The sequence below is a fragment of the Anguilla rostrata genome, chromosome 5, assembly GCF_018555375.3.
Source record: "Anguilla rostrata isolate EN2019 chromosome 5, ASM1855537v3, whole genome shotgun sequence".
In the NCBI taxonomy this organism is placed as follows: Eukaryota; Metazoa; Chordata; class Actinopteri; order Anguilliformes; family Anguillidae; genus Anguilla; species Anguilla rostrata.
The window spans coordinates 15,843,056-15,868,144 of NC_057937.1; the positions used below are offsets into that span (position 1 = coordinate 15,843,056).

General features: G+C 42.7%; 1 protein-coding gene across 2 annotated transcripts in view; it reads left to right on the forward strand.

Annotated features, from left to right (window-relative positions):
• Positions 1-499: 499 nt before the first annotated feature.
• The window catches only part of tmem131l (transmembrane 131 like), a 39,987-nt gene continuing 15,397 nt past the window's right edge, over positions 500-25,089 (forward strand). The window contains exons 1-9 of one of the 2 annotated variants that reach the window (XM_064335339.1): positions 500-975; positions 1,786-1,856; positions 5,875-5,918; positions 17,792-17,863; positions 19,723-19,846; positions 20,310-20,426; positions 21,069-21,173; positions 23,075-23,158; positions 24,147-24,294. In XM_064335339.1, coding sequence (XP_064191409.1) covers positions 852-975; positions 1,786-1,856; positions 5,875-5,918; positions 17,792-17,863; positions 19,723-19,846; positions 20,310-20,426; positions 21,069-21,173; positions 23,075-23,158; positions 24,147-24,294 — 889 coding nt within the window. In that variant the 5' untranslated portion in view covers positions 500-851. The remainder of the gene's footprint in view (positions 976-1,785; positions 1,857-5,874; positions 5,919-17,791; positions 17,864-19,722; positions 19,847-20,309; positions 20,427-21,068; positions 21,174-23,074; positions 23,159-24,146; positions 24,295-25,089) is intronic. The other variant, XM_064335338.1, reaches the window with a different exon arrangement.

The following is a 25,089-nucleotide window of genomic DNA, read 5'->3' on the forward strand; positions in this document are numbered from 1 at the left end:
CTAGATCAAGAACCCATGCAATCACATTTAATGACACTGTAGGAGGCATTTCCATAATAAACTTTTTACATTCAAGTGTATACTAAACTTGCTTAAAGGGCTGGCATGCGTTCACAAGCTGTTTCTATTTGACTATGCGACCATTAAGGCTATATGATCTCCCAGCTTTAGTTGTATGAAAAAAATTCAAAGACAGGGCAGCTTTGTATTACTAGAATACACTTCAAAAATCTATTTTAGGTATAGCACTCTGAAGAACGAACATTACGCTTCAAAAAATGTGCTGCAAAAACCATTCGTAAGGGGGGGGGGGGGGTAATTGTATTTGCACAATGCACAATGTGCTTACACATTGTATAGGCTATCAAGCTTAGGCTATTATACTTCATTACAAATAAACGGTCAGAAATTGCCATGCATTACGTATACACATGTGAAATAAACGATATAACACGGGACACCTACAGAGAACAAAGACAACAACGACAGTGGGGGGAACGTTACGATATGCGAGGTTGGGATGACAGCTCTGTGTACTCTCGCAATTCAATGTAGCCTGCTTTTAGTAAATGTACTCAGCAGATTTAACGATTGCTGATGTTACTGATAGCAAGTCGTTGTGGTTAATTTGGGCAGTTTAATGTATGGCTTAATTTATAGTTGGTGAAATATAGGAACATAGCAGCTCAACCGTTTTACGCGCGTTGTCTACTCTGGCAGAGTGCAAAGCGAGAGGGCGAGGAGAAGGGAGGGTGTGTGACTGCAAGTAGAGGGTGTGTGAAGGGGAGGGCGAGAGAAAGGGAAAGCACACAACGCTCAGCAAAGCACGGTTGCGAGCCGAACAGAGGAGCATGGCGGGGCTGAGGGACTTCCAGCAAGGCGGCAACTGCCATAGGAAAACGTGGATAAATATTCTAGTTGGAATATTGCAGCTGATTTTAACAGACGCCGAGCAAAGAGGGGCACAGCTACAAGGTCTGGCTAATACATTCGCTTTTCAACGTAGCTAGCTATCAGGCTAACCGATCTATTGTTGAAATGTTTCAAAGAGCGGAGTGACTGCTGACTTTGACACCAGCATTTAAAGACAGAAGTCGTGTGGTGAAAGGGAATGCTGTTGTATTCTATATGCTGGGGTTTAACACACAATACAGATATAACAAGGATTTGTGCTGTTTATATGCAGGGGGATTTAAAGATTGTATATTTAATCAGAAAATTGGCTGATCAATTTTCACCAACCTCCATCCAGAACAAATCATTATTGTTCATAGCGCAGTTTCCTGTATTGATAGCATCGCTACGTTAGCTAGCAAGCTATATGTATAGCTAGGGTAGGTCCTGCATAGGCGATCACTGAAAGTGTCCCGTTTCCAAGCAAACTAGATATCCACCTTATTTAGTTTGTTAGGACAAAATGCGATTACCACACCTTTAACTTACTAGCTAGCTAAGTATATTTCTACCCATTAAGTTTTATTATTTGTGGATTGGCTGGTAGCTAGTTAGCGTGTAAGCTAAGTTAAATAGCGAGCTCGTCATAGCTGCCCGCTGGATTTCTAGCTAGCTAACTACTTCCAGTCCTCTCCATACACGTCTTTGTCACATCATAATTTAGCGAGCTGGCTTTCTGACCTCATAACATTAGATGGCTATTTTGAAGAAACCCATAATTTCTCTTTGCATGGCTAATGTTAGTCATCAAGCGTACAGAACACCAGCATGCGTTTTGACACTGTTTACTTTCTCAGCCAAGTTGACTCGTTGTGCTGTCTTGTACCCCAGCTCTCTCACATATGTCCGGCGTGGTCGAGGTCTGGCAGGCTGAAGACGCTGAACTATTAGTCCCTCCTCAGGTAAAGTACCTTATCTTTAAATGTTAAAGCTGTCAGAGCTGCAAATACATTTAAACCCGGTACAGCGTTTTTTATGCATCAAACTCAAGATATAAAAACATTCCAGGTGTTGTTAGCTTGGAAAGAAAATTAAGTAAAGTAATTGATTGGTCGGTCATATAGCTCAAGCGATGTAACTTGTAATTTAGCAAGATAGCATTGCTTGCAATCGGGTTCTGCTAGAACATCTGATGTAAACAATCAGTAGCTTTCTTGCTGGTCATACGTAAATAAAATTGGCAGTGTCTTTATATTGCTGTTCTAAGATAACCGTCCGTAGGTACAACAGTGCAGTGATGAACTGAGAGTGCTGTGTTATTGATAGTGGTGAAAGAGCGGGATCAGAGGCGGAATGAGCCAGCACGGTCCCAGCCACCTGCTCCAAGAGTGCCATGTGGCCCGTGGTGGCGCGCGGGTATGCACAATGCATTGTGCACGGATTTAACGAGTTTGAGTCTCTGTGCATCAAAAAATCCGGATCAGTAATCCAAACCCACAGTTGCAAACGCCGCATTTGGTATTATTTTGTGCTTTGGTTTGGTGATCTGTTGTGTTACGTAAAACAGATTATATGCTATTTTTGCTGTACCGTGGCAGCGGTGTCCATTGCATTTTGTTAGATTACATTGCGTGCTCTTTATTGCTATTATTCTGTTTTACAAGTTGTATAATTTTTTGGAAAATGTATGGTAGTCCAGTTTTTTTTTGCTTTCCATTTTATCTTGTTTGGACTGGCACCTTACAAAACTGTTTGGCCTACTGCATTTTTGGTACGTCTATTATACATGGTTAAACCTGTAAAAATGACATTAATTCAGGTATGTTAGAAGTTTGGGAGGACCAATGTTCTTTACGAGATGGAAACTGTTTTACGGGCCTTAGAACATTTAATTTAATTGATTTCTATTGTGACTGCGCAATTAAGGCATTTAAGTGACTGTTTTCAGTTAGTCAAGGATTCTTTCTTCCTAAGCAGCATTAATTTACAACATTGTCTGAAAAGAGTATCTATATACTGTAGTATATACACTATGAAGGGCATTTCTAGTGTAAAGGTGGAAGGTTGTGTTATCTGTTTTTAAAGAAAGGTGAAATTAGGTCACAACAGTAATTTGTTTATTTTGGTTGTGGTCAGTCATGAATTGGCAGTGACTGAAAAGAAATTGCAGTAGATAAAGAAGCATTTTCAGACTGAGTTTTTCGCACTTTGTACATCCCTTGCCCCGCCCTGAGAAGCAATGTGTACAAGATTGAAGGTGTTGAGCATGGTGTTGAGCTGTTTACATTCCCTAGTGTTTATGTCATTGAGAGACAGATATCCCAGGTGCTTGAGCAAGCGTGCTGAATGAGAAGTGTTAGCCTCTGTGTGCTGTAGTGATTTGTTACGTAACCCACCCAGCACTGGGCGGAGAAAAGAAAAGCAAAATGTTATTAATGACCAGAGGATCTGTCATTTCTTATTTGACAAGTCAAGCTCCGCCCTGTATTACATTTTATTTTAGCTGATCATACAGAGAATAAACATGCTTTTAGTTTATGTTTAGTTATGGATATATTTGATTGCTATGCATTTCCATGAATGCGGAAAGCTTATTTGAAAAGCTAAGAGTCATCGTACTCTAGTCATCATTGACATCAGAAGTGGCTTTGGTAATTTCACTTAGCTCATGTTATTTGAAAAAATGTAATTTTGAGTTTAGAATGCTTACTGGAAGAGTGCAAGCCTGTTAAGAGACACTTTGAAAAAATTATGTTTGGAAACTGACACGCCATGTAACTGCACATTGATTTAGTGTCAGTACAGATGGAATGAAATACGTCATTGTTCAGCATTGCTTCAAGTTCAGGTGTGCTGGTAGTTAACTGCTGAATGGTAACACAGTGGCCTGTGTTGAAAGCCAAGGAAAGGGAACTTTTTATGGGTCGTGTGCCAATAGGATGTGAAATTGAACGACGGTGTAAACAGTTCGGCCCCTGGATTGCGTTTCCATAAAAGGCACTTGTGTAGTCACTGTATTTAAATCTCACACCCTCTCCACATCTTGCGCACGGGCACTTTTACACGTGCTCTCTTTACACAGAACAAGCAAACTGAAACTCTGCTGCCAGCCATGTGTTGTATTTATGATGTCATGGTATAGCCAGAATGTCTTGTGTTGTTGCCATGGAAACATGTCTGTTCAGCCTTACTTGGGAGAGCCAGGCTGAAGGTAGTTTATGATCTTGAGTGTGTAACGTACTGTACATTTCACAATCACTGCAAACTCACTGTCATATATTGAAGAGCAGTGCTTTGTATTTTAGTGCCTTATTTGATGACACATTGTGCCTAATTGCTTTCAGTTATTATATTACATAAGAGCAAATTAGCAGTAGTGAGTAATTGTAAGACATAGCCTCAATAGTCTCTAAGCTTTCATTTTCAGCTTTTAAAGAGCATATCATCCATCCTTGGAAATTTGTCGTGTTACTACAGCATTTTGTGAGCATTCACAAGTAATCAACATCTTAAGCATCCACAGAAATCAATTTATGATCAAAATCTCTTTAGAAAGTGATTCCATTTAGGCCTCATTTAGGCAGAAACGAAGGCACTGTGAAATTAAATTCCCTACTTGTTCATTTGTAAAGGTGAATTTCAAGGTGGCTTCATTTTGCAAATGTAGTTTTGTGCAATAGGGAAGGTGTCTGCAGCACAATAAAATAGCCATTTATGCTTGTATATGACGTTATGCAGAGAAACTGTAGCAGCTTACATATTCAAGTGCATTACACCCGCTGTTATAAATGCTAACTGTTGAGGCTAGGGAGCATTACAAAAGCCAGTCTCAAGTTTGGCCAGGCATAAACGGATAAATTGTTCCCCTCACCTGGCCCTCCACAAGATGCATTCAGCTCAAACTACTGTCTGTTTAAGATTACCGTAACTGTCGATGATTAAGGGAAGCTATGTCCCAACTCATTGTTATGTATTTTATTGCTGCCTTCACTGTTAGAACATAATAGCCTAACGTTTGTGATTGTCTAGATACCTTAATTGCGATGGCCAGAATCTTAAACAACCATCTTTGAATTAGCTGTGCTTTGTGGCTGCCCCAGATTAAGATTACATTTGGGCATGTTCTTCTAGGATATGACATGGATATCTGTAACATTGATATTTTTATTGGAGCATTTGTTTCACCATGTTATGGGTGGGCAGTTCAATTTACTGTCAAATTAAATTTAGTGTAAAGCTCCCAAGTAAATCTGTTTTTCTTGTAACTTGTTCCCTTTTGTATAAGTGAGCGGTATAACTATTAATTATAAAATAAACACCTTGATATTTTGTCTGCGACTGTATATGTATGTCTGCAACCGCAGAGGGGAGGATAATGACATTTTTTCCTCTGTGTGGTTACCTCAACCCAAACCCCTAGCGCTGTTCCGTCATCTAGGCCTCACACCAAAGTCCTTAACCTCATTACAGTTGAAACAAAGAACATTTCCTTGCATTTGCAGCATAATTAACACCCACTAACTGTCATTTATTTCCTTATTGTAATATTTATTATCGTTGTTAATACATGTTTTATGAAAGGCATGTCATATTAGTGTTGTGTCATATTAGTGTCATATTACTTTTGTACATGTGTATTATCTGACTACTGCTGTTGTCTGATGAGGTCTCACATTACATTACATTACATTACATTACAGGCATTTAGCAGACGCTCTTATCCAGAGCGACGTACAACAAGTGCATAGGTTTCAAGATGTAGAGGCGCAAAAGAATAGAGTGAAGTAGGATAGTAGTGGTCCCATGATGACTCCAACTGTATAGTAAGCTTGTTCGAGAAGTCTCGACATACAAGTGCCTAGTTCTATGATTGGTTGGACATTCTGACCCATGGGATGTGAAAGTGCTCTAGAGGGTTTGTTAGGTAACTTTTGATGTTTTCAGAAGTTAGCTCTTTTTTGATCCTTGTTTTTTTTGTAGGCTGAGGAAGAACGCAGAAAAGAGGGATTACCCCAGGAGGAGAGGTAAGATGCCTCTAAATTCGAGAGGTGGTTGGAGGCAGTAAAGTTTGGGTTAATTGCATGATTTTCATTGTTTTATGTAGCAAGTGGGGCTTGCATAAAGAATGTATATGTTGTATGTATATATATATGTTGTGTGTGTATATATAAGTATATGTTGTGTGCAGTGACTCAGCTCTACACTTGACCGGGAAGCATCTTACATGAGTTTCAGAACATTTTACAATGCTAAAACTGGCGAGCATCAATTCATATTCAGTCTGACTGGAAAAGGGAACTTCTCAGCTCTGTGAGTGTGTGTGTGTGTATGTGTGTGTGTGTGCATGTAATTGCTTAAATGTTTAAACCAGTATGTAACACAGGCCTTTTTGTGTTGGTTGGGCTGTTTTGCATTAGTTGGTGTGGAAGGGCCCTATGGGTTTTTGTGATGCTGAGAACATCACGGAATCGTGGAATTCAGTTCTTAATTCGGCAAATCCCAAAATACAAGTTCACTTTATTTCTGTTAAATTTGAAAGGGCACACTGCGGGAAACTGGGCTTTATGATGTTCTGAGTCACAAAACGTGATGACGCAATCCACAGGTGCACGCTAAGCGCCCCCAGCTAGTGAAGATTCTAACATCTGCCCCCTGAGTTAAGCTATGGCAGCATGTCAAAGAGACCTTCCGTGACTGGTGCAGAACCCTTGTAAAAGCTCAAGAATATCACCACTGAAATTTGGGCGTTTGATTTCAAAACTAATGTTAAACACAACTGAATAAATTGGATACAGAGAACAGAAGTAATAAATGTAGGCTATGTCCTGTATGATAATCAGAAAAAAATAAAACTGAATTTAGGAAAAGATAATTATTTAATTAATAAATGATTAAATGTCAGGCTTTATAGGGCCCTATTGTGGTTTAATAGGTGATCTGCAAAAATAAATAAAAATTTTTTTTTTAAAAGAGCCTAACTAGCTAGTTTTCTCTCATCAGCCAAACTATCAGTTGAAGCAGCTGCAAGAACAAAGCAATGACAGAAAACCTCATCTCTGATGTGTACAATGTCCCTGTTTAATGTCTGTCAGAGCTGCTGGTGGGACCTCTTGTTATCCACCGTTTCTTTTTTTGTTGTGCTGCAACTGATCAACTGATCTCCCTCAGACTCTCAGTGGCATTGTAAATGAAACATGCTACACAATATCATCCATTTTGAAGCCCACACTCAAAATGGGATTTAATGTACAAACCATCTTTGATTCTTGCAATACATGCACCGCCTTGCGTGTATAGTGCATGTCTAGGACTGGCTTGCATTGGAACCAAGGCTGTGACATCATTGTCGTTGCACTCACTACTGACCTGTCGTTATGTCTATCACATTCACAATGTAAACTTGTTGTGGTTGTGGTGTTCTGAGTGCTGTCATATATATACAGTACAAGTATAGATTTTCTTTATGTATGCTTTTCCTTCTCGACGAAAATGATAAAAATACTGGTAGTTAAAAACAAAATGTTGATACACATGTGATGGTGTTAAGTGGCATGTACAATGACACCACATTAAAAACACTTGCAATTGCACAATTGAACAATTGCACTTCTTGATTGTGATCTTCTGAATGTCGCGTCTTGCCATCTGTACCAAGTTGGCAAGACACAAGTGGTGCTTATAGTCATGTAATTGGAGTTAAAATGAAACCCAGAAGTGAGCTACCTTAGAAGTGTTCAAAGTATAGGCTACTTTTTAATTGATGAAAAACAGGTCTTTGCATTTGGAAACTGGTGGAGCAATGAGGACATTATTATTATTATTTTTGGCACAGGGTGATATTTGCACATTATTAAAATATATCAGCTGCTCCCGCAGTGAGTCTACTCTTCCCTAAAGCAAACGCTGGACCCCACTTCTGCAGAGCGCTGGCAATTAAGAGAACAAGCTGGCTGTGTGCGAATCATTACCCTGCATCAGCAAGCAGCCGGCCTGCCGAAAGGCGCTGCCCTGGGTCTGGTGCGAAAACCGCAAAGTGCAAGATCCGCTCACCAGTCGCCGGCCACCGCAACGTTAAAAAACACCTCCTTGTGCTGGGTCCTTGTGTCCTGGCTGTCTATCCATCGGTGTCCCTGCCCTCATAAAACGGCCCTTTCTGCCCCGTGAATTTAGCGGTAAGCCCAGTTTTCCCCGTCGTTGCTACCGCACGTGACGATGACAAACGACCGGTGTCCTGAGTTGTCAGTGCCTTTGGCTAAACTGCTGCTCTCTAGCTAAAGCGTAAATTTTGATGTCATCTCACATGCCTTTCACAGGCTCTGCAGGTGGTGTGTGAATTGCAAGCACGTGGCTGTCAAATCGGACACCAGTTCAGAATGCATAACGATGCTTAAAAACACACTGAGAAACTAGTTCAAGAGCCAGTGGAAAATTACCAGAACAAACCACAGCGTAGATAATTGAGGTTGGATGATGTAACACAGAGATTTGAGTTCAAATTTTCTGTCAGAATTCCATAATTTCTGCATTGAAAAGTTAAAGTTTGCTTTAAGTATCTGTATTTACAAGCTAAAGTTTGGTTTAAATATGGAGTTTGCTTTAGATGTGCAGCGCAAGAGTATGGTTTAATATGACCAGTGGAAAATACTGTCTCTGCTTCTCTGACTTCCTGTCATAACTAGACTTGTGTAACTGGTCTAGAATCAATCAGACCTTGATTGACAGTTTATAATCCTACACAATAGTCACAAACATTTTTGCAGCGAGGTGCAAGTCCTTATTGGACTATTTCTAAGAAAGAAGCATTTTTTCAGTGAATTATTTGGTGCCTGTGTGTTGCAAAACCGAAGTAAATGAAGGAAGTTGAGTGTGGCCCAAGTCAAAATGTTGACTTGCATCAATACTGGTAAATTTGATACACATGAATTGAAGCCTGTATTGTTCCACCATGTGCAAAGTAACACTCAAAAGTTACACTTTGAAAGTGTTTTTCAACACTGCAATCATGGCATAATGGGAGAGTGTCAAAACATTGTTTTCAAAAATATCTTCTTAGACTTTGCTGCACAATAGAGGGTTTATATTATACAAAATCCTTTCTTGCTTGTTCCAACAAAGGTTTTTTGCCCTGACGTTTGTGCGCATAGGCAGTGTTCTCAATAACCTTTGACCTTTGCCCCCTCTCTCTTTGGCCACATCTTGGCCCATATTGAGTTGACCCAGAGCATAATATCATATGACAGTATATGAACTAACCAGAGGGGTTCTATGAATGGCTGGAAAGCATTTTTATTACGAAACCATAGACAATATCTCCAGTGATAACAGTGATCTTGCCCCTAACAGAACACAGAGTTAAGCCCTCAGAGTTTGTTCTACGGTAACCGGTGTGTGAACTTAACGCTCACTTGAGTTAGCATGTGGAGTCAGCTGGGATGGGGTGTTAGGGAAACCGTTATGGAAATGGAATATACAGCAGTATATTCAAATTAAATATATTAACAAGTTAAGAAAAGGTATTGCAGTATTTCACATTATGTGAACAGTTAGACAGGTGAATGCTACTCTCATGTATTGCAATATGAAGCTATTTTTAATAACCCTGGACTGTAAAATGTACGTCGTTATATTTTCTACAAAGTCCAAATAAATATATAAAAAATGAACATAAAAAATAATGTTATGGTGGCAGAATGATGAGCATCACATATATAATTTTAAAAAATTTGTAAATAAGACGCCATGTGCTGTTGACAGCTGTGTTTTTACTGCATGCCTTATCTGGCGCTGTTAACGACAGCCGTTTGTGGTTACTCAGAATAAAATTTTACGGCTTGCACATGCCTCAGGAAAATAAAAATTTTAAAATCATCTTAAGATGAGCAGTGTTTTGGATTTTTAAAGCCTTTTCTTTGTTTGTTTTGTTTGCTATTAAATGCCTTGTGCCTCTTTTCAGAGTCAGAATGTCTCTCAGTGCCTCCTTCTAGACCGCAGTGCTATCTGTTCAGTATCTCTGTAGTATGGAGGCATTTCCTGTGCTCTTCAGTGTTTGGCTTATTTAAATGAAGAAGCTCTGGGCTGTGGGGAGGTCCCCTGCATTCTGTTCATGCCAACTTCTCATCTCTCTTCAGTTATTGTAGCTGTAGGATTTTTAGGACTGCTTGACTATGGCACATAAAGCACGTGTAGTGCTGTGAAATAGTATTCTCCCTATTCCTCATTTCCTCTATTATTGAATGTGTCACGCTAAATCCTTTCAGATCTTTAGAGAAAGTGTAGACTAATATTAGACAAAGGGAAACTGAACAAGCACAAACCATATTTTTAAAATTATTATTTCTTTTAGTTACTGAAATAAAATTATCAAACACCCATATCGCCCATGTGAATTACTGTCTAATATTGGCAAATATGCAATAATAGGGGAAATCAGGAAGGGGGCAAATACTTTTTCACTGCACTGTAGGGCATGTGCATGTGGGGGTTGGTTATTCATCAAATACATTCATTTGTGGTGCATGGCAACCATATACCCACTCAACAGGTGTTTCTCAAGTGCCAGTTGGCGGTTTGGTTTTTCCGTCGCCTGCTTTGATGTGTCTTTCATTGATGTGGTGACATTTGCAGGCCCTGGGAAAACGAGGGAACGGCGGCTCCCCATACGGGGCACTCCCGCACCAATTTTGGCTGAAATGCTAAGGCTAATACCGCACTGCCGGCGGCCATTTTCTGCTTTGCTTCCCACCCTTTGCGCCCTTATTCCCCAAAATTATAACCGGGGCTGAAATGCCCTGGCTTCTACTGAAGGCTGCCATATTTGCCAGTGTCCTCATACCAGTGTAACAACATTTTTATTACTTTAGGAACGCCCGCGTGGTAGCGCATCGATGAGTAAAGTACACATAGCAGCCGGTGGGGAAGCGAGTTGTGTAGTTACACTTTTGAGTGGCCAGCTGCTGGGAAGTGGCACAGTGACAGAGTGCTGATTCAGATGCGCTTTCCACAGCCAGGGCCAAAGGCCAGCCCTCAAACTAACTCTCACTCTACCGGCAATGGCAAGGAAAAACCATCTGGTTAAAACAAATGAAAATATACACTTAGCCTACACATATATACGCGCTTGTTTTTCGCAATGTTTACATACATTCTTGAGAATGTTTTGCCGCTGACGGATTGCGAAGGAATGCAAATTAGGAGTGGCGCTGTGCATTTATTCAGAAGGCGACGGCTCAGCGTGGCCGAGCCACAGGATATATGTGTATTCACTCAGTGTCTCAGTAGCAGTTCTCAAATGTGTGTTTATTGTTTATATAACCATATGTGGGAGCACTTTTTGCTGGTTTCTGTGGTAAGTTCCTGATTTCTGTTAATTCGTACAGTATACTGTGGACAATTGGATTACAAAGTGCTGGTGCTGCCATCTCTAGTCTGCCGTACTACTGCCATGGTAGTTTAATGAGTTTCTGCGAGGAGGAGAAACTAGGGGAGGGGCCTTTTATCTGTCTCATTTCCAAAAAATATTAGGCTTTATTACACTGATTGGCTGCAGATGTTGTTTGATGGACAGTTCATTGAGCTGTTCCAGGAAGCAACGATATAAAAATAGATGAAGCTTGGCTAGGTCTTAGAAACCATGGCCTAAGCCTGCAGAACATTTAGCCTTCAGCCTATAGTTTTGTGTCTCTCGTGTGCACTGCACTCAAGGGGATGGAGGTGGACGAGAAAATATGAGGCATTATGGGAAATAAATGCGCTAAATGAAATAACGTATGAATGAAAACGCACGGACACACACACTTGATGTTACCATTTTAAAAATGTATTATTGTATATTGCTTGCACCTTGTAGTTTTCATTATAAATATATAAAAAATAAAATAAATGTATCAGTAAATGTATTATTAGTTAATTAATGTTTTTCTAATTACATTTTATTTCCTAATTGATTAAGAATCTCCCTGCGAGTGCTTGTTTCCTTCAGTAAGCGGTCTCCCATTAGAAACCCCTTCCCCTTATTAGAAAGAGTCCTTTGGTTTCCCTGCAATGCTGGATCCTCGGGTGCTGTCAGTGTGGGGATCTATGCTGTGCTACAGTCATTGCTGGACTATACAGTGAAGGGTCCTCTGTTGGCTTTGGTGCAGTGGCTCTGTACAGTGAAGGTTTCTGTGCTGTGATGGTCTGTGTGCAGTGCTCTGTTTTTTATAGCCTGTGTTCAGTGTTGGTTAATGTACAGTGCTGGTTTCTGTGCAGTACTGTTTTTATAATGGTCTGTGTCCACTCCAGTGCTGGTTTCTGTGCAGTACTGGTTGTATAATGCTCTGTGTCCAGTGCTGGTTTCTGATAGCCTTTGTGCAGTGCTGGTTTAGTGATAGCCTGTGTGCAGTGCTGGTTTAGTGATAGCCTTTGTGCAGTGCTGGTTTAGTGATAGCCTGTGTACAGTGCTGGTTTAGTGATAGCCTGTGTGCAGTGCTGGTTTAGTGATAGCCTGTGTGCAGTGCTGGTTTAGTGATAGCCTGTGTGCAGTGTGGTTAATGTGCAGTGCTAGTTTTCTGATAGCCTGTGTGCAGTGCTGGTTTCTGTGCACTCGGATGTTTGTGCCGCTCTGCACAGTGCTGCCGCATCAGTGCTAATTTTCGCACCTCCTGCTGTTCTGCACCCACACTGCGCTTCGGCCAGCCAGGCTACTTACGCACTGCACCGCAAATAGCAGCTCCACCGCTACCAGGGTCCACACCAGCTCGCTTTCCCCAAGACTGAAATGTACAAACAATCTGTCTGGCTATAGAATAGCCTGCTCTGGCTTATGTAAATATACAAACACTGCATTTTTTAAATACAGCTTTCGGGAACTGAGACTGTATGTTTGAGAAGATAATTTTGGTCTGTTTTTTTCTGTATATCAACTTATCTGTTTTCAGAATGTCCATTCGATACCTGCAATACTCTGGTCACATGGATTACCAGCTGAGCTGCTCTGCAACCAATAGAAATTTGGTTATTGGTAAAAAAGGAATGGTTTGTCGGTGTTCAACATGCTAGGCTACATCCTGCTAACCGCAATTTTTATTAAATCAAAAAGAATTGGCAAAATATTAATTGTTGACCAATGGCTCGGTTTATTAACTCATCCCATTATAGTAAGAATGGCTGAAGCTTTTATTAATAGCATAAAAATATGAATCACCTTTATTTATTGGTGAAAAATAGGAATGTTGTGACGTTCTGCATATGGGCTGGCTGCAAGAAACATGTTTCAGCAGCTGCTGCATGGCCATCGTCTGTGGACACGTAGCAGAAACGTTGGAATAGCTCAGAGGTTATCTTAATCGAAGCGTGTTATCTGCCGCACTCGCCGCTCTGAGACCTTCCGTTACACTCCTCCAGCTCCTGTCCAGAGTAAAAGGCCAAATATGATAAAAGCCCTTTGGATGAGAGTGTGGCGTGGATTCAAGCTCCTGGCTAAAACTGGGGCCAACTCGAGCAAGCGTACGGGCTGCAGCCGGCTTCCTGTTTTACATCACACAGGAAACAGCCGCTGCGAGCGCGTGCTCCTCTAATGCATAGTGTGTGTTGTGCGTGGGAGTGAGCGTTTACCTACTCTCTGTCAAAGAGAAATTTCGGCAGAAGGCACTTTCCTCATGTGCTGCGTTGTTGATCACGGGCCAAATTGGCCACACTAATGTGAATCTAAATTTATCAGTGGAAGTCCTATGTTGGAGGGACCCATTTGTTATTTTAACCCTTAACGACTGGTTAGCTACTGGCTTCATGCAGGGTGTAGCCTAATTGTACAGGTAGCCAGTGTTTTAAGGTTCCGGAAACAATTCCTCTCAGTTCTGTGTTATAGACTGAGGCCAAGAAAGGATTGTTCAAAATGAAAAAAAAAAACACAATACTGTGCCTGTTTATCTCAGTAGGGTGTAATTTAGCCATGCATTTGGGTTCCTCCTAGGCTCCGCCCCCTGACAGTCTCTCTCTCTTACTAGAGCAGAGCACAGTAATTTATTAGCCTCACATGAGAGGCTGTCATGGTTCAAGTCTGTCAGTTATTTCCCTCAGGTCTTGTGTAGAGTTTTGCATTGTGAAACATGTTAGTGCAGAGACGGGTACAGGTGGTCACACCCACACGGACACTCTAAGGATTTGTTCAAGTGAAAGACAATTCCCAAGTTCCCCAGTCCCTCCTCCATTCATAAGGGAATTCATTTGATACTTATCTTTTTTATTGAACTGCTTTATTAAGTCATAATCATCCACTCAGCAGTTCATTTAATCTTTTTTTATGTCCATTTTATGATTTAGCAATGCGATTGTTCTACTTTGATGAGTCAAGGGTCGACTTTATGGATCTTGGATGTATCGGACATTTTTTTATGGCAGATTTAATGTGAGTAGACGAAAATGAAACCAGATGATGGGTCATGACCATCCTAAAGGGGGACTGCATTAATGCGCCTCCTAAGCAGAAATCCAGCCGCTTTTTGGCGGCGGGACGTGACCCACGCTTGAACTCGGTCGCTGCGGGGGATCCGATCCTGTCGCCCGTTAGGCTACCTTTTTACGCGCGTCGTCACAAGCGTGCGCCGGGTGCGTTTCTCCTGCTTATTTATTCATGTATATTTTTATGGCTTGAGGATCTTGGAACGCTAACTTTAGCGACTTGACAGTTGGTGTTGGGCAGTTTGAAATGAGGAGCTGTTAATAGTCGGCTATTAACTGCCCTGCGCCGGATGGTTCCAGAGCCGCTTGTCCCTTCGTTAAAGCAAGTGCGGCAGCCAGGGAGCGGGTTGCCAGTTCATGCCCACTCCCCGAAGTAGAGGGGAGGAACCGGACCTGTTTAGAGCGTTCTTCAGCAGGTTGTGGTCATCCACTAAGCCAGGGCCGCCCAACCCTGTCCCTGAAGATCTACCTCCCTGTCGGTTTTCACTCCAACCCTAATTTGGCACTCCTGATTTTACTCATTAGCAGCTGAACGAGATCTCTGGCTGTTGAGTGAGGTGTGTTTTTTTTAGGGTTGGAATGAAAACCTGCAGGGCGGTAGATCTCCAGGAACAGGGTTGGGCGGTCCTACGCTAAGCCCTCAGGCAGTTGACATAGGCAGCAGTTTGGTCCGCTGATAACCTTGAGATGCTTGAACGTCATTGTTTTGTTAGTTATTTATTCTTTTATTTTTACAGCTTTCATAATATCTAGAAAATGTACTTGTGTAGTACTGTGCAAATGCTACATGCTGCTAATTGGTGAGGTCACGAGACAAAGTTTTGGCTCCGTACTTTTCCCATTCGACCTGTGCATGTGTCAGATTTTCTTTTAGTGGAAAATCTTTTTTTGGACTACCTCGATTGTTATCAACATTACAGGACAATGATGGCACACGAGATGATTAGCCAAAAAAAGCCTGTAAAGTGTGGAAATTAATTATATCACGGTATTTACAGAAAAATGCCTCCATTCCCAAGTAAACACAATAGTCTGCGTGAGAAAGAAAAGTTAGTTGATATTACATGTGGATTAGAGCCTTCGCTGCCATCCTGTATCTAGTCATTTAGCACATGTGGGTCTGGCACAGCAGGCTTAAATGAAACGTTACACCAAGAGAAAATTGTTTGTGGTGGCTAGCTAGCTCAGTCCTGATTTGACATTTCCACTGCTTACATTGTGGAGACTGCGGTCTAGATTGCTAGCTTTGTTTCTGTTTGTAAATAAGCCCAGTCTGGGAGTTGTCAACACGGAGTTGACTACCTCACAATGGATAGGAAATCAGGCCAACATCATCCACAATTTTGAACCTCGAAAACCGAAAACAAATTCAACTTAGAAAGAGTGTCGGATGCAGTGTTTGTGTGTGAGTTTGTTTGCTAGCTGCAAAGTAGGCATTTTTCGGCATGAATCGTTCCAGTCCTTGGCCCCCACTGGGCACTGATGTCAGCGCGGCCATGTTCATTCAGATGTGTGCTGCGTGTGGCGCGGTCGCCTGGTCTCCTGCAGCTGCGCCTCGCCGTTTCCACCTGTCCAGGCCGCGGCGGTGTAGTGGCGGTCGGACGCGGGATGCCATGGTTGCGGTCACTGGCGGTTGGTGTCATGTGCCGGAGGTTCCGTCCAGAGCTCCATGGTTGATTGAGTCCATTCAGAGACCTGAAACTGCATCTTCAGTGTGTCTGTTTTACAGCTGTTAATGCGAAGGCTTCCTGTTTTATATGTCCAATGTGCATTAAATATGTTGAACCGTCTTGCTTTAGTACTGATTTTTTCTTTTATTTTAATCATTTTAATCAATCCTGACGCAGCTAGGCTGACTAACACTGCCTGTGATTGATTAGCCTATTGATTTTATGTTCTTGTATTTTACTTGTTTTATTATTTTAAGTTTAAATGTTAGCAGCTGGTTGTAACTGATGAGTGCAATACACTCTGCAGTTGTCTCTGTTCCAGGTTGTGGCTTTGTGCTGCTGATTTTCACAGTTGCGTGTGGTTACACTGAGATGACAGAGTGATATAACTGGTTATCATTTGGAGTTGAATGCCCTAATTCTTGCATGAATACCTGAAATCTGTCATTTCTCTTACATAATCTGTAATTTAATATTTAATTCACAAAATGGCATCGCCCCGGGGGTGCCTACCTGCTGGTATCAATCTGAGTAAGGATCCACAGGGAAACAAGTTCCTCAGCAAATCCATGAGAAACATTGAAAATATAGTTTTCCTGAAAATCCCTCAAATATTCCACTGTTATTGAGAATTGAGAATTGGCTAAATAAAAAAAGAACCAGGTGAGCTACTGGAAAGTATGAGTAATGTGGCCTCTTCGCTTGGCTTAGCTGTATAAGTTCTTCTCTTTCTAAAAAGTACCTATTCACATGGCTCTATTGCTCACTTTCTAATTTTATTATTTCTTGAATATCTGCAGTCTTATTACAGTTACTCAGTTCGCAACGATATTGTAACACATTGCGATCGTATTGTCTTGACTTCTGCCCTTTCCTGTTGTGACAGAGTAACCTCTATCTGATAATGAGGTGGGGACACTGCACCGTGCGGTCATAGCTTTTTGTTTCAGACGATTCACTCCTGCATAACAGTTAAATACAGATATACACAAGACGACATAAACAGGAAGTGGAGTGGGACTGTCCTCCTTTCTAAAGTGTCTGTTGATATTGCTTTCTTGTTCTTCTGAAAGAAGACATCAAAGGCCCACATGGTGTTTCAGAAATGCAGAAGAGGATCATTAGCCTCATCTCGATACCCACTCGATGAACCGGATCACGATTAAAAGTTATGTGGGGCAACTGTGGTTTCCTTGAGTAGAACGGTGTTGTGCTACACTGGGGCAGTTGGCTTGTACTGTGCATTGAGGCTGAGACGGCAGAACTGTGGAAACGGAGAAAACAGGTTGGACTGTATACCGCACAAGGCTAGCGCGCTAGTACGCTAGCATGTTTAGGGGTGAAGTCAGGTCGGCCTAAGCTGTAATTACCGATTTTCCTTTTCTCTCAGTTCACTGTCTGTGAAGGTGTTTCAGCACAAATTTGGGACCCTGTTAAAAAAATAACATGTCAAGTGAAGCTGTTTTTGTCAAAACTTGTGTCTCTCTCTCTCTGGCCTGGGAGGTGGTGGCTTTTTCGCGTGAAAACAACAGGTTTTGTCTTCGTGTTTGGACTTGAGGTTATCAGCTGGATGGAATGTGGAATTGTTTTGTGGAATTCTGCTGAAAGCTTCGCCGTGTAACGGGTTTGTGTTCTCCGACATAGGACATCGGACCATAGGTTTAAACTCAGACAGGAATATGTAGTTGTGATGTGCAATAATAACAATGTAAATCAATTTTTGGGCTGAATATTTAATAATGCCTTTTTCTCTCTCTCTCTATCCCTCTCTCTTTCTCTCTCTCGCTCAGCTCCTCGTTCTATGTGGGGGACATTGGAAGAGCTCTGCACTTCAAGCCTGCAGTCCTGGACTTCGGGACACAGTGAGTTACTGCACACAGCCAGATATACTGAACCTTACTCATCAGCTGTTAAAGGCAACCTCAATTCATGCATCTGAAATGGAATGAAAATACAAATCTGCTATGTAATATACAAAAACAAAACAAAAATGGACATTAATGTTACTGTTACATGTATCTAAAATGTTTAAAATCAGTAATTCCCATATTCTTTTGAAACGACGGAACAAAAAACAAAAAATGAAAATGTGCGTATTTCTGGTTTTTCTATGTTATGGAGTGATGGAGAAGTCATTTTTTATCATGTAGTATGATTCCTCGTGCAGCAGACTGTAGTCTAATATATGGTAAATGTGGTCCTGTCTTTAATGCTAAATTTGGTTCCTTTCACCAAATGTCTGTGTTGCTGCGCTGATCTGTTGAAGGGATTTTCACATCCAGGGTAGTGACCCTTTGAAAAGAGTTGACACTTGAGGCTATGTGCTTTATAAAGCAGGTGGGACTTTGAACAAACATCAGGTCAAAGGCAGCACCAAATATGGCATTGAGATGTTTAGCTTTCATTTGTCAGAGGACGGCGAAAAGGAAAACCGTGGGATCCATCTCAGTGATTGACAGCTTCAGCTCCGGAAGACCTAGTGAAAGCTCTCTCTTGCCACGCCCTCTTCCCTAAAAAGACCAAACTGTGTTCATAATTACGTGCACAGGCGTTAGTGTTTCACATTTACAGTGAGAGCACAACCGTATAGAAGGCTCAAACCACCAGCCTCAGTTCCGGATGGGAGCGCTGTTGGTTGGAGTGCAAGTTAGTCGATTCTCTTTTTTTTTTGGTCTGTCGCTTTGCATGAAGGGGAGATTTGCAGCAGCGACGTCCTTTTCCCTCTCTGGCAGCATCTTTGCGCTGAATTGTCGAGGAAAAACAGCAAGGCCTTGACGCCCGTTCTTTTTGCGTCGAAGCGGACAATAACAGCGTCTCGCCTCTGAGCCCTGGCATGTGTCGCGCTGTTTGCGGACCTGCCCGCACCCCTCCTCCCTGTAAAGAATAGATTTTAAACACCCAGGCGACGCTGCGGTTGAATTAAAAAAACAAAAAACAAAAGGGACAAACCCATATTTACATAATGTCATGTTTGCGCAGCGGCGCTAGTAGCCAAATGTTCCTCGCGCTCGCTGTTTACCACGGCATAGTTTTAGCACATGACCGCCTTCCTGCAAGACGCTTATCAACGTCTTTTTGTTTAAGTCATGTCGACGTTTGGGTTAAGAGCGGGGAAAGATACTGAAGGGCTCTGTTACTGACCCAGAGGTCGTCACAAATCGCTGTGCCACGGGTCACTTGCTACGTTTTTCTTTTGTTGTGGGAAGAGTACTGCGTTCGAAATGCTACGCAGAGGTCCGCGCGGACGCTAAAGGTCATTTTTATTCCTGTCCAAAGCCTGCCCCTCTTTTATTCTCCTATCACTGAAGCTCTCCGCATGACGCTCAGACGCGTCTTTCATGTTCGCTGTGGATGTGTGGGCTGTTTTGATGTCTATTAGCTATCTAAAATATTCAGTGAACCCATGCTAAAAGTATACCACGATATAAAAAAGTGCATACTTTGGTAATTTGTAGTACGCTGTGGTAACATTAGCATGCGTTTCCCTACGTGAATGTATAACGCTTGACTGCAAGTGCACTATTGTTTCTCAGAATTGCCCGCTTTGTCCCTCACTTTGTGTATATGTGGATTTCAAATCCCTGGTGGTCATTCTGAAAAGGTCTCAAAAGAGTTTCACTGTGCGTTTAAAAATACATTTTAATAAGCCTGAGAATGTTCTGCCTTGATGTTAGGAGAATGAAGAGTACTTTTTTTTTCATCTCTGTGTTTATTTCTGTAGGCTGTTGGGCCTGCCCCGTGCTGAAACTGTATACATTCATAACCCCAGCCAGGAAGTGGGAGTGACCCTGCTGTCGGTGTTTGCACCCAGCATACATATACACACCCCTCCTTTCCACAAAAGGGTGAGTAAGCGTTCTTTTGGCAGGCTTGTCGCGCAAGAGTTAAAACCTCTTTTGCATACGAGACCTTGTGTGGCTAGAGCTTATTCTAAAAAGACAAATTAGGAATCATGTGATCTCTCTCTCGCTCTCTCCCTCCCTCCCTCCCTCCCCGCCTCCCTCGCTGTCTCTCTTTCCTTCTCCCCCCAACCATTTACTGCAAAAATATACAATCAAGACTACAATACTGTACATTGGCAAAAAGAGTTTGCACGTGCAGTTGACCAGCAGTTGATTCAGTTGTCTTGCAGTGGCTAGATACTCTCCCAGGCACTCAGGCAATCAATTTCATCTGTGCATCTTGATTAAACTGGATCATAAATCATTAGTTCATGTCTAGGGGGGGGGTTGTCTCACACCATTCTGTTTCTGGGTGGCAGGTGGAAGGTTAAGAGGTCATCCAGTCACGTTTCTGTCTCTTCCTTAGGTGATACCGCCACGGGGGAAAACGTCGTTTAAACTCATCTTCCTTCCTACGGAAGAGGGAAATGTAGAAACCTCATTATTTATAAACACATCTTCGCATGGACTCCTGCCTTACCAGGTTGGTCACATGATCACCACAGAGGCTTTCAGCAGCGTTGAGCTGGTCGGGGGTGGGAGAGTCAGTTTACATGGAACTAAAAATGGGTGGGGCTACTTTACGATCCCGGCGAATCACTGATTTGAGCCAATCATCGTGTGCCGCTGTGGGGGAAGAAAAGATCTTTTGATTTGCACAAACAAGCCAGTGATTGACAGCTCATTGTTGCTCAAATCTATTTTGGAAACATGAAACCTCGCTCTCCTATCATTAAAACTAGCAGCTACATCTAGCTTAATCCAGTACCAAATGGTCACAGAAATATCCTGCTCAGTTAAATGCATGCTGTCGCCTAATCTTCTTTGGCCGTCAGTGAATTAATGGATATTGTGTGGCATCGAGTGTTTACTTGTGGTTACCATGCACCATGAAATGGGGAAGTGAGAAAACTAAGGGCTGTATTAAAAACAACTGCTCTGCAATCTTGTTTTTTCACCATTGAGTGAGCTGTCTTAGTTCATACCCAGTCCTTGAACGTGGATTATTTTATTCAGAAAAAATGTGAGACCGATTTCTTTTTTTCTTTTTTTTTTTTTACTGCCCCCTATGATTTCAGTTGTCTGAATTTGCGTTATGTGAGTTTTCTTTTGTTTTGTTTTACAGGTATTTGGAGTGGGGGTTAACCCAGGTGCTCTGACCTCATCTCAGATGAAGGCTGGTGTTTTGCTGTTTCCACATATCCATAGTATTAAACTGACACAAACTCAGGTACTGTCCTTACTCTGCTAAAGTAAATTAGGGGCTGAAAAACGGTCTCTTTCTAATTCAGAATTAAATGTCCTTTGCTGGCATGACTATAAAAAAGTCATATTGGCAAAACAATGGGGGTAAAATTATATAAACAAAAAACTGAAGAAAAATAAATTTCATCAAAGCATAATAAACAATTATAAAAATAAGTAAAGTAAGAATGTCTCTTGTCCTCTCTCTTCACCCCCTCTTTCACAACCTTCTCTTGTCTGTCACTCTTCTCCTTTCACTTTTCACTTTCAGTGCCAGTCCCCCTCCCCCCCCCTTTCTTTTCTCTCATCCTCTCAGTTCATCTGAGAAACAGGGGACTGGACTGTGAAATTGTGGCGAGTATGTGAACTGGGGCTTGTCGATGTTGATGTGAGGTCTTCTAGAGGAAGTCGGTGGCGGGTTGCTTAGTTTCATGACCAGATACTTTGTGTTCCGTGAATGCCTTTCACAAGTTCCTATTGCAAAAAAGAGATTATTTTTACATTCCTGCAGCATTTTGCGTAAATTTGATTTGTTGTTCAAGGGAGGAATGGATCTTTGAATTAGATTTGCTTGCTGACTCGAACAAAATGGCTCACATTTTACTGCTAGACCAGTGGTATCAAACCTTGGTCTGCAGGGCCGGAATATAAGCAGGTTTTTGTACTTTCCTTTCAGTCCAAAGCCAGTTAAGTCCTTGGAAAAAGGTGTGTAGCCAATCAGAAACCTGAATTGATTAAATTCCAAAATAAATTGACAGCAAGCAGACACTACAGCCCTCAAGGATTGATGCATGACAACCCTTTGCTAGCTGGAAGCAGGTGTGAAGAGATCTATTAAGAGACTGCATTTGCAGTTTGTGTTGGGCACAGTCCACGCAGCTGGCCAAGGTATGGGCTGCTTTGAATTTTGCCCAATCAAATTGAGCCCCTGTCACGGGGTGGTTTAGAAGATTGATGTTCACTGCTGTGCGATGCTCTATACTCACTCAGCGTTCAGTTACACCTCTGTGTAAATCCTGCGGTGTCAATATTACCCAACACCTCTGCTGATATACTGCAATATTTATAATGTGAAATGTCATCTCTGTATGACAGCTTGACTATTAATAATGTGAAACAGCTCTGCGAAAATCCTAAATAATAATGATAAATGAATAGTAATAAAAAAATACCACCTTCTGCATATTGAGTGTTGATTTTATATAGCCTAACAGTATTGTTTAGTGAAAGTCAGGTTAAAAAAACTCAGTTGAGTACAGGGTTTTTCAAATGGGCTTCACTGTGTTAGCAGACTTCACTGGCTTTGCGGGGGAAGTCCCTTGCATCTTAAGCTTCCTCCAATCAGAAGTGATTTCTCTCTGGAGACTCTATGCCTCACATCTGGGTGGCAAGTGGGACCAAACTTTATAGTTACATGTATTTCAACTTTAGCAAGTCTGATGGCAGAAGTCTGAAATCTCAGATTTGACTTTCAAAGATTTGGGTTGCATAGCAACAGCACAATGCCCACCCACAAGGTTCCACTGTTCACACCCACCTTTAAAGAAACGTTCATATGCGCACGCAGTAATACCACGCTCAAAGATTTGCTACCAAACGTGAGAATTCGGGGGCAAACATGAACATGTCACCGTGGTTTATAGCAGAACAATTGGTGCGTTCCATCATGACCTTTGCACTTTAGACTTTACCCATTCTTGAGGCACAAAGGAAAACCACCTAACGCATACACCCACACCACACGTAGACAGACACGCACACACACACACACCTAAACACAAACACATACACTGCGTGCACGCATGCACACACGCAGTGCTTGTATTTGACTCCCTGTGTGCTCTATGGTTTTGGCATACAGTGACCATAGACATTGTGTTTCCACAGGAGGATGCCTCGAATATCACTCTCCTGGAGCTGCTGCTGGAGTGCGGGGTCCCTGAGAATACCTACAGACGCTCTCACCATCAGGTAAGGGCCCTGGAGAACAGGGGGAGACTGCAGTCTGTAACGAAGGCGGAGTTTGACATACACGAGTGTTTCCGCTTTGTCAGCGCTGAATTTATCAACCAGCTGCTTTAACAACTAAGAAACTGATTGGGTGTCACATTAGCCCTTTGTCAGGCAGACTGTACATAGGCTGCATGTTTGTTGTTTGGCCAAGTGTAATCCCCCGCTTCTCGGTTGGTGAACCTGCCATTTGTGAGGATATTAAATTACTTGTGTTCATTTAGCAGGGGCAGCTTATTCAGTGTGACTGAACCACCTGGGTGGTGACTTAGACACTTGATACAGGCGGTGTCGTCAGTGCAGTAATGTGGGTTAGGGTGCCAGCCTGCAGAGCGCAGGTTACTTGCGCTGTCACTCCCAACCGTCGCTGTGCGAAATCTGTGGGTGACACCCAACACCACGGCGAGTCCCCTCGGGCCGCGAGTGCCACTGCGCCAGCGCCCTGCGCCCGGTGGGGCTGACGGCCTTTCACCCGCCCCTCCTACACTGGTTTTAGCCGGCTCGTGTTTCAGCAGGGCTCGGGCCTTCCTCCCGCGATGTAGCGTTAGCGGTAGCGCCGCGACCCCAGCATTAGCGGCTCGCATTAAGGCTGAAGGCTGGGTCTCCTGAGAGCGGCGCCTGCCTGGCTTTACCTGCCAGAGAGAGGTCCATCCATTTTCTGTGCCCACTTATTCCTGGTCAGGGTCGTGGGAGGTGCTTGAGCCTATCCCAGCATGCACTGGGCGAGAGGCAGGAACTCGCCCTGGACAGTTCGCCAGTCCATCGCAGGGCACCAGAGAGAGATGTCAGTCAGCTGATCAGACCCAGCGAGAAAGCCAAGCTGTCCCCCTCATGTCACCACCCCCCCACCCCTTTTGCTGTAATACTTTGCTGACAGCCCCCCCCCCCTCGCCGTTGAGGTGGCGAGTTCCCCTCCGCGTGCCTGTAATGGCTTCCTGTCATTTCCCAGGGGTCCTGCTTTGCGGCGGAGAAGCTCACCGCGCGGATCAGCCTGTCAGAGAGAGGCGAGAGGCGCAGAGACCTGGAGAGGCTCAAGCCTTACGTCATCGAGAACATCATGGTCCTGTTCGTGATGTCATCGGGAGGGAACGGCTTACGTAAGTGCAGCACGGCCACGTACTGTCACCCCCCAAAGACGTGCTCTTTTATGGAAGGAGGAACAGTTGTTCAGGTGCATAGAAAATGTCAGAAGGTTAAGGTGCACATCTGCAGTTATACCTCCCACTAGAAACATAGTAAGAAGTAATAACCGTGTAGTCTTTACAAAGAGTTCTGCTTTGTTTACACGCGTGTACAGTAAGTAATATGCAGAGAATGCTTGGTGTGTGTGCGCCATTTGAAAAGGAAATGGTGGCCAGCAGAATCAAGCAGTTGAGTAAGTCTGATCTGAAGTTTCGTTCTGCATCGTGTTGTCAAACTGAAACACGACACCGGATTGAATGAGACAGAGCGGGATGTGAATGAGGAACTCCCGATGCGAGCGCGCTCGTCTGCGTCAGAAAGGAAGCTGGGAGTTCGGAGATTTCCGCACCAGCGTTATATTCGGCTGCTAACAGGAAGTGCACCCAGTGTTTCAATTGTCAATGTTTCGCCATCACTCGATGCAATTTTAAAGGTGAAATGCTGTGAAATCGGTGGCAGGTGGCCGGTTTTGGACATTAATGTGGGGGTTGGGATTTAAACTGTGACCTGTTCCTCAGTTATTGTTTAAAGTAAAATGTATGAAAGTGAAGGGAAATAGGTCTAAAAAAAGAGATAGAATGGACACCGCTTCCTTTGTCATTGTCATGTTGTAGCTCAACCCGCTTTGAGGATGTGGTGTCCTTTAGCAAAGCTGTGTTGCATAGGTGTTAATAGCGCGGGCAAGGTAAGAGTAGGTGCAATGAAACCAC